This window comes from Bos grunniens, chromosome 18 (genome assembly GCF_055505025.1).
Source record: "Bos grunniens cultivar Pamir isolate PY7600 chromosome 18, Bosgru_T2T1.0, whole genome shotgun sequence".
NCBI classification, from domain to species: Eukaryota; Metazoa; Chordata; class Mammalia; order Artiodactyla; family Bovidae; genus Bos; species Bos grunniens.
This window is the reverse complement of record NC_141182.1, coordinates 10,144,790-10,157,002: the sequence shown is the minus strand read 5'-3', so window position 1 is coordinate 10,157,002 and position 12,213 is coordinate 10,144,790. Positions and strand designations below refer to the sequence as shown.

The 12,213-nt window shown below is 44.7% G+C and overlaps 1 protein-coding gene across 2 annotated transcripts in view; it reads right to left on the bottom strand.

Moving 5' to 3' along the window:
- The window catches only part of CDH13 (cadherin 13), a 1,010,942-nt gene that overhangs the window by 131,111 nt on the left and 867,618 nt on the right, over window positions 1-12,213 (bottom strand). Inside the window, exon 8 of one of the 2 annotated variants that reach the window (XM_086350076.1) lies at window positions 3,915-4,055. The exons of the other annotated variant lie outside the window; for it this stretch is intronic. Within the exon in view, the coding sequence (XP_086206202.1) occupies window positions 3,915-4,055 (141 nt within the window). The remainder of the gene's footprint in view (window positions 1-3,914; window positions 4,056-12,213) is intronic. 2 annotated transcript variants of the gene reach the window in all.

The following is a 12,213-nucleotide window of genomic DNA, read 5'->3' as shown; positions in this document are numbered from 1 at the left end:
TCCATAGGGAGACTAGTGCTTCTAACCCAAATTTTCATGAAAATCAATGACTAAGATTGATTTCATATATCAGTAACAATTTACAGCACTTGGTTCCTCACACCCAAGGACAGTGTTCTCAAGTTAAAATTATCTTCAGGAAACATTCAGCAGGTACTGGATTGTTGAGTGACAACTGGGAATGCAACAGAAAATAAAAGAGGTGTGGGCTTCACTTTTCAGCAAGCTTACAGTCAAAGTGAATACTCACAGGGGAACAAATGATCTCAGGATGCACTATTTGCTGTTTAAAATAACTTTAAAAATACAACATCTCCTTCCTCAGTACCAACCTCTATATTATCAGGGGCTGCAACCTGCCAACTAAAGACAGCTGGCGTTGTTTCTCAATATCCCTTACAGATAAAGAAGGCTGAGGAGACTCAAGTAGATGTCATTTGACTTTCTGGGGAAGTTCTTTAGAGGATGTTTTACTTAGGTGATAGGTTCTCCTTTGCCTTTCTCATTTCCTGCTTCTTTTTATCTGTTACATGCACATGATGGCTGGCACTGCAGTGACCCTACTGTACCATGACGCAGCTTTGGGGAAGGCAGAGAAGAAAGGTTAAGAGGAACACAGTAAATTGACAATATCATGGTCTTGCCATGTTGGCCTGGCACTGTTGACCCAGAGACTTTCATGTGAGAGAAACTACACCTCTATCTCATTTAACACCACACTATTTGCAGTCTGTAATTTTTGGCCAGCTGAAACTCCTCTTTTAAACAGATAAAAAAATTCATTTTTCTGGAGATGAAAGATCATATAAAGTAGAAATTAAAAAAAAGACAACAATCATCTATTAATATTTTCATGAATTTCCTAAAAAATGTCCTTGTATATGAAGAAACTTACATAAAACAACATCTTCTTGGACAGGTTTCTAGATCCTTTCAACCTTGAATGACCACCGTTTCCATCCTGGGATGACTGAGCCCTGACCTTTATCTCTAAAAATTATTTCAGCTTCAGGATCACAGGTCCCTGTTACTTTCTTTTCTGAGTTCATCCTGTTTGACTTCTTTCACACCCAAGACCATCTTTGGACTGAGTCTCCATCCCTTCTTCACCTAACAGGCTTCTCTCAGATGTCTTTGCTTTTTCCCACAGTGATGAGTTTTACAGTTTCTGCCCTCTCTTCTTCAGAATTACTTCTCCCTTAATCATGGGAGGGTCTTAATCACGTATTTTGAAGTGTTTGAGCAGGTTTGTAGATCACTTTAAAGGAAAATAGCAGCTTTTCAACATGGAGGGAAGACAGCCCTTTAGATAAGAATTTTGGTTGGCCTTCTGAATTTTAGAAATGATGTCATTTATCATACCATCGTCTTGCTCACTGCTGCCATCTTCCTCACCACCACCTTCCTCACCGTCTTCCTCATGACTGCCTTTACCCCACTCTCCTCTCTGCCACTTTTTAAATTACCACCACATCCTCACCACCAACACTCTAGAGAAGTCGAGGTCACAAGAAGTAGTGCTTGTCACCATCAGCTCATTTAACATTCACAAGAACTCAGTGAGGTGGGCTTTATGATCAGCCCCACTAACAGGTGACAAAATGAGAACATGGATGGTGAACATGCTGAGATCACATGGCTTATAGGTGGGCTTTGAATCCCCTTCTGGTCTAGAGCTCACCCCATCACATCTCTTTCACTGCCTCTAGTGTTCTGGCGTCCACAGTGTATGAACCCCCCACTCAATGACAAAGAACAGCAGCCTTCCTGGAACACACTAGATAATTTAGTTGTGAATTTGATTTGCCCAGCATTGGCAAAGACTCTTTTGGACATCTAACATCTAAGAGAGAGAATGTGAAGTACTAGCTTCCCATTTTTCTCATTTTGTTACTTGTGTCTCCATACAAGTTGTGATGTCAGCTCTGCCCCGTGGGAATCTCAAGCTCATTATCCAATGTCCATTTGAAGACAGTTCTGTGCTTTCCCAATATTCACAGGTGAATACATTATGCTACTCAAGGTCTCTTACTTTACTTCAGATCTATGTTAAATCTTTCCTTAAATTCAGTGGTATTAACAACAATATCAACAACAAGAGCCTCTCACAGTATTTAGCCCATAGCTAGGAACACAAGCTGAGCTCAATTCAGCCTCCACTGATATAACTAATTAACATCACCTTTTTGGTAACATGGATAGGTTTTCTTATTTCAGATTGGAGTTATCCAATTTCTAGTGTCATTACTATGTCTATACTGACCATTTCACAGTGTCTTGAGTTATTCTTTTTAAAGAGGTTCCTGAGAAATTTTACAGATCAACCAATATCTCCCACTGAATATCTTAGGAACACCAGCTCAATGAGACACGATGAGGTGGTCCAGGAAAAATTATCCCCAGGCCAAATGAGCCTGAGAAAGCTTACACACCATACCTACCCCTTGGAGAAACACAAAGCATTGTAAAGGTGCCCAGAAGCCCTGTAGTAAAAGAAACCCTGCATACCATTCCTCTCAGTGCTCTCCAGATTTCTCTGACCCTGAAATCTCCCTCCACCTCCCCCTCTACAATGATACAACTTGTGGAACGAATTTCTTGGAGCATAGTTTGAGAAACATGGGAATAATATGCAATCTATTTTAGCAGTTACAGAAGCAGTGTTGTGGGAGCGATAGAATGGACCACATCAGCTATGTGGACTTTGCTGTTTTGAGGTTAGACCCCTGAGTGTCCAAGATGCCACTGGGCGAGGGGGAAATTTCCATCTCCTGGATGAGTCAGGCGGGGCTGCTGATGTGCAGAGGTCACTGGGGAGCCAAGGGGCTGGGAAGGGTCATCGGGGGTGGCCCTGGGACATGTGAGAGAGGGGTGCACAGTTGCCAGTCCAGACCTGAGTGTCTTCTCTGAGTGCCTGGGAGGGGAGGAAACATCAACAGTGGGCAAGGAAGTGCAGTGTTGGGGCTGAGAGCATGGTTCACAGGGCGTGGTGCTCACATCCCACTTCTGCTACATGTTCTGCCCAAGACCTTGGAGACCCAGATTCTCTGAGCTTTTAATAAGCTCTCTGATTGCTTAAAAAATGTGGCTCATGAAGCCAACCTCACACGATCAATTGAGACAATGGATCACAGGTGGAGAGCCCTGAGGTGGTGGTGGTGGATATACAGGAAAGGTTTGGCAAACGGGGGCTGCCATGACTGATGCTATGCTCTTGGTCTATAAGAGGGGTGTTAAGTTCTTGGCTCTGGTCCTGACCCCCAAAGAAACCAAGACCGTCACATTGCCTTCTGAGGTATGGTGCCAATGACTTCTTAGTCTGGACACATACTCAGCAGCTGGATCCGGTCTTGCATACTCAGCCTGTCCGCAAACACTATTCCGTTGGAATAGATGGGAAACCACAACCGCGATCCACAATCATAAAAGCACAGGAGCCGCAAATAAATAACTGCTCTCCCAGACGAGCTAACTTGGTTGTTATTTATAAGCTCCTGGGCCGCCCAGTTATTGCCAAGAAAATCTGCTTTACCTTCTTGCTGCTGTTCCGTCTGGCCCCTCAATCTGTACTTGCTGAAAAAATAGTTATTGTTATGCTAAAACCACAATAGGACTCGCATAATTCAGCACTAAATAACACCGATAAAACTATGAAAGTGGCACTTTGGCATTAAAAGTTATTTTCTTATGGACTTTAACAAGATTCAATGCTTTTGAATCATAATGCTCTGGTATTTTCCACTTAAAAAAAAAAGATAAAAATGTAGAAAACTATTCTGGCAAAACACCATCTTCTCTCCACAAAGGAGAGCTTTGATGTTGCAAACAGGGAGCCAGCAGGGCTGTGGTTCAAGGAATCAATGTTAATCAGCAATCACGGCCATGACCGCGAGGGGTGCTCAGCAGGGGTTTACCTCTTTCTTGGTGAACTTTGGTGAGTGATCGTTTTTGTCATCGATCATGATTGTCGCTGTGGCCGTGCCTGTTAATCCAACATCCAGTCCTGCCATATCTTGAGCCTCAATGATCAGTTCATACTTGGGATTTTCCAGCGTCTACGAGGCAAAAACACAACAGAGAGGATGGCATTTAGACTGGAGTCGCTGCTTGGGACAGGTGGCCGGCCTGTGCTCGGCTGGAGCGGTGTGCTCCCTCCCTCAGGGCAGGTGCCTGGAAGGGCAGCACCCCACCTTGGGCAGCAGTCTCAGCTGTGGTGGACAGATGTACCTTTGGAGTCTCTCCCAGCAGGACAGTCCTTATGCATGGACTGGAGTTGGCTGTGGGGATGGAATCTATTTTCTGTCCTTGTTTAAGGGGGCATGTGATATATTCCAGAATGTTCAAAGTCCAGGGTTTGGGTACACATTGCACATTTGATGTTTATATCCATTATATGTCATTTCACAGTGGCCTCATGGAACTGATCTGGAAATGAGGCTAAATCTGATGATGAGATTAGGGCAAAGATAACAGCCTTAGGAACTGAACAATCTGGACCAGGCATCAGATTACTCTGCTTTTCAGAAACCAGTGTCAGTCTTTTCAACGAGCATGTTAAGTTGCATTTATTGTTCCCATTTTACAAGTGAGAAAGCACCAACTGAAGTTTAGAGTTGTTTATACTGCACTTCCTTCATAGCACTGTGAGTTGTTTTAGTCTTTTATGTCATGTGAAATTTGAAAGATGTTTTTTAATCCAGTCGAGATCTGATAAATTTAACACAAAAGCAATACCACACTGCTATCCCTCAATACATATATTTTTCATTTGAATATTTGACAGATATTTTGCTATTATGTTTAAACACTCTCAGTTGATTCAGGGCTCAGCGGGGAGTTGGGTGTGATCAGCTCCAATAGGAAGAGTGCCTGAGATGTGGGACTATGCTGGCTCCTGACTGCAACTCTCCCCTGGATTCTGTAACACACCCTGGGGTTTATTCAGGAGGTTCTTCTTGGCCCTGAAGTCAGCCAGAATCGATTCTGGGGTTGCTTGCAATTAAAGGAAACTGTGGTGAAGACTTTTACTTGTTTACCCAATCCTATTTCTTTTGACTGCGGGGCGGCTTCCCAGGGGGTGCTAGTGGTAAAGAACCCGGCTGCCGATGCCGGAGATGTAAGACACTTGGGTTCGATCCCTGAGCCAGAAAGATCCCCTGGAGAAGGAAATGGAAACCCACTCCAGTATTTTTGCCTGGAGAATCCCACGGACAGACAAGCTTGGCGGGCTATGGTCCACAGGGTTGCAATGAATAAGACAAGATTGAAGAGACTTAGCACGCACGTGCAGCTGGACCTTACGAACTGTGTGACCGATTCTGGACAATGGAATGTGGGCAGAAGAGATGGACTAATCTGGCCCCTAAAGCACCCGCATAATCCTCTGTGTTTTCTATTCCCCAGAAGGAAGAAGCCCGGATCTCCACGTGACTGTGGCACAGAGACCCTTCGCTGACACGCTGTAGGCTGGGATGTGAACAAGAGATGAGCCTTTGCTCAGGGTTAAGGGCAGTTTATGACAGTGCTTGTCCTCCCCTGACTAATTTGAAGGCTATGTTTCCCATTTGGCCTTATTTTGATGCCCATTTACCATTTCCCCAAGTGGATGACAAAGTTTTCAAGGGCAAGGACCATGCCTTTGACCCCAACACCCAGCCGGTACGCAGCACACAAGCTGGCCAACTCACTTTCATTATTGATAATGATGATATACTACTGTTTCCCTGAACTAAATTATATCTCAAAGGTCTGAGCATATCCAAACCAGAGCCATTTACTCTCAGGGAATGGCTCATCCTTTGGGGAACTCTAGCTCAAGGAGATAGGATTTTATTTGGACCAAGAGAAGCACTGTGTCAAAACTGGGAGAATTAAATTGCCTGCTTTGATTTTATTTTAAGCTATCTGATCTGTAAGACATATCTGAGAGGCAAGCTGCTCTCCTGGTTTGAATTCTGCAGTCATGCATTTCTATTGCATTTGCCATCTCCTCCTGGGTGTTGATTCGCTACCAGTTAATATATATCCTAGAAACAAAAGGAAGATGGTGTGTCTGCAAGAAAAAGCCTCGGGTGTATCTCCACAGCCATGGGCTGAGTTCACCAATCACACTGATTTGAAAACCAAACATTTTATCTTGAAAAAAAAAAAAAGAATCAAACTGTGTCATTAAACATGGCATATAATCAATCACCAGACCCTTGATGTTTTATACAGCTACCTCGACTGCCATACGAGTGAGCATTTAACGGAACATTTATCACTAATAACAAGCATAATGGTAGCTGTGGGGGAAAGTCAACAAGGAACTGTTACATGGAGGAAGGATTGGCCGTTAACCCACCTGGTGCCCCCTCCTTCTCTTGCTTCAACTTGAGCCGCCCTCTGCACCTCCTTTCATACTTTGTCCAGACTGGATTTTCTTCTACTATACCCTACTTTTTCTTACTTTTGACTTTTCTTCCCCCTCTTTCTCCTCTCGGTGAATTCATGCTCATTTTCGATGGTCATTCTTCATTGTATTGATGCTCTATGAAGGCAGGGATCTCATTGCATAATGGGGAGCTGTCACTTAGGGAGGAACAGTCGGCATTTGGCCAGTGACTGTTACCTTGGCTCCACCTCTTAGAAGCTGAGTGGACCTGGTCAAGTTGCTTATGTTCTCCTTGTCTGAGTCTCCTCACCTGTTCAAATGGGGAGAATAATAAGACTTCTAGGATAGGTGAGGATGAAAACAGATAATATAAAGTGCTGAGCACGGAGCCTGGAGTGAGTACATGGATGCTGTTATTATGCAGTAGAATCTTTGGAAAGTCTTCTAAGGATGTGGCAAGAAGCTGAGGGAGGCCTACAAGACCAGCTAGAAGGAATGGAGGGCTGCCAACAAGCACTGCATGGGCCTGGAGTGGATCTTTCCCCAGGCATACCTGGTGAGACTGAAATTCTGGACTAATACGTGGATGGCTGCTTTGTGAGAGTCCAGAAAGCAGAAGACACAGCTAAGCCACGTCCAGACTCCTGAACACAGAAACTGGGATAGTAAGTATCCATTGTTTTAAGTTACTACATTTTGGAGTAATTTGTTATGCTGCAATAAATAACAGTTTTTCTCCAGCAGTAGGAAATCAAGCCTGAATATACATTGGAAGGACTGATGCTGAAGCTAAGCTCCAATACTTTGGCTACCTGATGTGAAGAGCTGACTCACTGGAAAATATTCTGATACTGGGAAAAATTGAAGGCAGGAGGAGAAGGGGATGAGGGAGGATGAGATGGTTGGATATTATCGCTGACTCAATGGACATGAGTTTGAGCAAACTCTGGGAGATGGTGAAGGACAGGGAAGCCTGGTGTGCTGCAGTCCATTGGGTTACAAAGAGTTGGACATAACTTAGCGACTGAACAATAACAAAAATCACAGTCTGTAATATTCTTGTTTATTGATTACTTGTTTATTGGCTATGTTGACTCTGATCACTTGAGTTCCGTGAGGCAGGGGCCTTGGCTTATTTAAAGTTTTATCTCCCAGCTGCTAATTCAGTGCCTGGCACATTGTTGTTGCGTACTAATTAATCAATTATAGTTGCATTTTTATAAAACAATGAATTACAAAGAGTGGTGTGCCCATAAAAGTTTAGCAGCATATGCTCCTGACTTGCAGATTTTACACAGTAGACTTTTGTTTTGGTGGTTTAAATACTCTTAACCATGACTGCTTTCAAGCTACCAACATGACGTCATTGAATGCATAGCTGGAAAGTGAAATACACAATAGGTTCCTATGAGCTGGTAAGACTTGGTTCCAGCTTATAAACAGTGCTTGAAGGGTCAAGGAAATCTGTAGGAGTCTTTTTCAATAGATCCCTTTGCTGTCTAACATTAAAGGTATTGTTAATGAGAAATATTAACATGAGATTTATAGCAAGGATATAGTGCAGTTCATTAACTTATTTACTCATTGGTTTTGCCCGGAGAAGCTGAGCAAAGCAAGACTCCTTGCAGTATGGCACCTGAACAGAGACTGCATTCTTCTCCAGGTTAGCTGCGCCTGACACCTGGTCTATAACTATTGCAAACAGATGGCTGAGCGCATTATATGGAGCAGAATGAGTTGCTGTCTGTCTGGGGTTTGATTTACCCACTATGGCTATGTAAGATGGGGGCCAGGTAGTCCATAAATCCGGCAGGACCATACATCCCTTTGTGAACGCTGCCCTCTTCTCACCGCAGGTGGGGAGGGACATTCTCCACCTTCCTAGCCAACAGGGTGAGTTGGGTTTGACTTGTGTTTGTCTTTAGCCGCCTTTCACCGTGTTGCTTGATGCTAATGTGAACATTCATGTACGTGGCTGTCACCTGCTGTTTTCTTGCCGGCTGGGGTCTGGTGGGTAGGGAGAAGGCAGAGCTCATTTCCCCAGATTTACTGGTTGCTGACAGAGCCAGCAGGGTGGGGAAGCAGCAGGGGATGTAAACACTGCCTCTTAGACACATGCAGCTGGAGTAACCTAAGCGATTTCGGGTTGAGGGACACCAAAATCAAATAAAACATTTCCAGGTGAAGTGGACCTCTTCTGATGTTACTGATGAGTTACGGTAAATAAAATGCTAAAGGCATTCATAAGATACCTGGAAAATCACCCCCTTCAGACTCATGGCAGCAAATATTTGACATTCAGGTTGATCCACAGAAACATTTATATAGTGTCTACTAGGTTCCAATAACTGGTGAATGATGATACAGACCCTGCTTTCAGTGCATTTTTAGATAAAAAAACAAAAAGCAAGTATGTCAGTATGATGAGATAAGTGTTATGGAAGTGTAGCAATTAAGGTCTGTGAGAAGGGAGCCGGGATGTGGGGTGCTCAGAAAGGCTGTATGAAGGTTATTTAATTTACCAAATATTTATTAAGTACTTGGAGAAGGAAATGGCAACCCACTCCAGTACTCTTGCCTGGAAAATTCCATGAATGGAGGAGTCTGATAAGCTACAGTCCGTGGGGTTGCAAAGAGTCGGACATGACTGAGCGACTTCTCTTTCTCTTTCTATTAAATACTGAGCACATATTAGGCTCTGTGCTAGAGAGTAGCAACAAGGGAGACAAATCTGGTGCTAGGAAATTCCGAGGTGATGTCAGTAGATTTCAGGAGAATGAGATGGGAGTAGGAAGAGAGCTGTGGTTATTGCAAAGGAAAGGCCACTTAGCCCAGACACCAGTGGGGAGGAAGGGACGGCACTGAAGAGGAGAGTCTCCTACTGTGGGATTAGGAATGGGGTCATGACGTGGAAGTGAATTTCTGTGGAAGAAGATGAGAGACTATTAATCCTAAAACACTCTTAAATTCAACCGTTTAATAAGGATTGAAGGCTGATTCTGAATCTGTTCAGGACACCCTGGGAACAAGAAGTATAAAGTATATTCTCTACTTTCAAGGAAGGCACAGCTTGGTTGAAGGTAACACATGCGAACTAGCTCCACAAGGCAACAGGCAGGGTGTGCGGAATGTGTGGTCCGAGGTTCAGATGTGAACGTTGCAGCTGGGAGGGGTACTGCGGTTTTTACGTGGCTTCAGGTCAATGCAGGCTGGAGCTGGGCTTCGAAGGAGGCTGTGAGGGCAGAGAATTCAAAGAGGGAAGAGGACCTTGAGAACCAGCAAGGAGGTCCAGCTAACACAGGGCCATTGGCGTGGCTGGAGTCAAGGTCTGTGACGCAAAGAGACATGAACTATTGTTTCTTGAAAGGACCTCAGACATCACCTGGTCTATCCCACTTTCAAGGAACTCCCAGTCTGAGGGAACAGAGTTCGGGAATGTCCAAAAACATACAGCTAGTTTGGGGTGGATCTGAGCATGTGCAAGTACAGACCCCTAAAAGTTTAAGTAAAAAAAATATTATTAAAGTGTTCTTTCTCTATGGTTTTTATATATTTTTCTGTTTACTATATTATATATATAGCATACTCTCTCTCTCTCTCTCTCTCTATATATATATATATATATATACACACAGTGTTCACTACATTAGCCTGTTTTTTCTAATCTTTTGGTCCTGAATTGCCATGGCAACATTATGCCTGGTACATAGCAGGTGCTTAAGAGAGAATGTCTCCATTGGTGCTTCTGGAACTTGCTTTGCTTGCATCAGAAGCTCCTGGGGGCTGCATTAAAACACAGATTTTCAGCCCACTTATGGTGCTTACAATTCAGAAGGTCTAGATTGGGGCCCAAGGATGTGCCTTTCCAGAAAGCTTCTAGGAAATGCTGTTGCTGCTGACCTGAGGCCCACGCTTAGATTAGCATCGTTCTGAATGAACACCTGTTGAAATGCAGGTCAACATGTACCCTTATTTCAACTTAAAACTCACTTGTTTATGATGTAATTTAAACAAAAAATAGAAACTGAAGTTTCTTTCTCTGTGCAAAATATTCCTTTTTTTTTTTTTCCCTTTCTAGAAAAAAATGTACTCCATGTGAGACACTAAACAGCACCATGGTTGCTCCTCGAGCCTGCTTTGTCTTCCAGAGCAGAAGGCGATACAGCAACAGAAGGAGAGAGACAGAGGTTTGAAGAGGCAGATGGCACGATGCTGGACTTACAGATGGAGAGATGGAGGAGGGGGCCATGGGCTAAGGAATGCAGGGGCCTCCAGAAGGTGGGAGAGCCAAGGTGATACATTTTTACCCAGAGCTCCCGGAAGGAATCAGGGCCCCCGACACCTTAATTTCACCCAAGTGAAACTCACTTTGGACTTTCAACTTCCAGAACTGTGAGATAATAAATGTGCGCTGTCTGAGCCACAGACTTTGTGGTCTTGCTACGGCAGCCACAGGGAATGGATGTGGCTTCTCTGAGGTTGCTTGTCAGGCATGCTGGGGAGCCGAGGTGCTGCCTCCCACCCGCCGCTGTGGTGCTCGTTGTCGCCAGCTGCCATCTTCATTTCACTCCCAGCTGCCCCCTTCCTCAGGACTGCCCACCTTCCCAGAATAGCATTCGCTATCTTTCCTCTGGGAAATATTTCCATTTCAGTCCTTTGAAGTGTAATGTCAACCAGACCTTTCCTACAAAGTCTGTCTAGTAAGAAGAGGAGATGAATTTCCTCCCATCTACAAAGGGGTAAATACTGGATCAGTTTATTGGAGAACCTTCTCTTCAAAGTATATGGTTTTCAGTATGTCAGTTACTTACTGAGAATTCATGACAGCCCTCAATGGAGGCAAGGACCCTGCCTCTAACTTACTCCTGTCCTGCTGGGGACAACATCTGGTCCTCTGAGACACACACGTTCCAGGACACTGCCTTTACATGGCCACTGGGTTATACTGCTTGAAAATAAACTGAGCTAATTGTAACCACTATGGGGAAAAGTCACACAGCCAGCCCAGTGCCCGGCACTCTCTGTTAATATATGATGGATGAGTAAATCAAAGGGTGGTGATGTGGACTGCCACTCAGAAAGCATGGCTTCAGGGATGCTCTTCTAGGTTGCAGAGATTAGAGGCCCAAGGCGGGGCCTGGGCAAGGTTGGTCAGGCTGAGCCGGTCTCTAGAAGGCTGACTGTGCAGATGCGGGGCAAGGTGATGAGGCTCTGGCTTTCTGGGGCAAGCAGGGGAAGTCCTGCCCTGTTGGAGAGGAAGCCACACTGAGGGAAGCTTGGCTGGCTCTGATACTGGAGGACTGGGCTCCCCCACCTCGTGGCAGGCGCCCCAGGGCAGGTCCCCAGCCTGGGCTCAGCTCCTAGCCTGTCACACACCCTGACTGTATGAGCTGGAATGGGGACCGACAAAGGCGGGACAACCCGGTCCTCAGCAGAGAGGTTTGGACAGGAACGACCTTTCAGAGAAAGAGGACCAGAGGCTGTCGCTCAGAGGAGCCTCAGCAAGCCCATCTGGGGGCTGCCTCGGGTGACCCTGGGGGGTCGTATCTGCCACAATATAAAATCGGGAGACCAGTGTTCCTGTCACCCGCCAAGTGCTCTCCAAAAGCAAATAGCTTTTCTTGGGTTTCAATTTATTACCATCTAAAATGTCATTCTCTGTATGGGTAATAAAAGATAATACGTTTTATGGTGGCTCCTTATGTTAAGGTTTTACAAAATCTGTTATTAAATGATCTGCATAGAATCTAAATGAATCTTACTAGGTTACAAGGCAGAGCAAGGCGGTGTTTTTCCTTTCCTCTCCCCCAGAGCAAGTGCAGCTAGGAGGGCAGCACTCT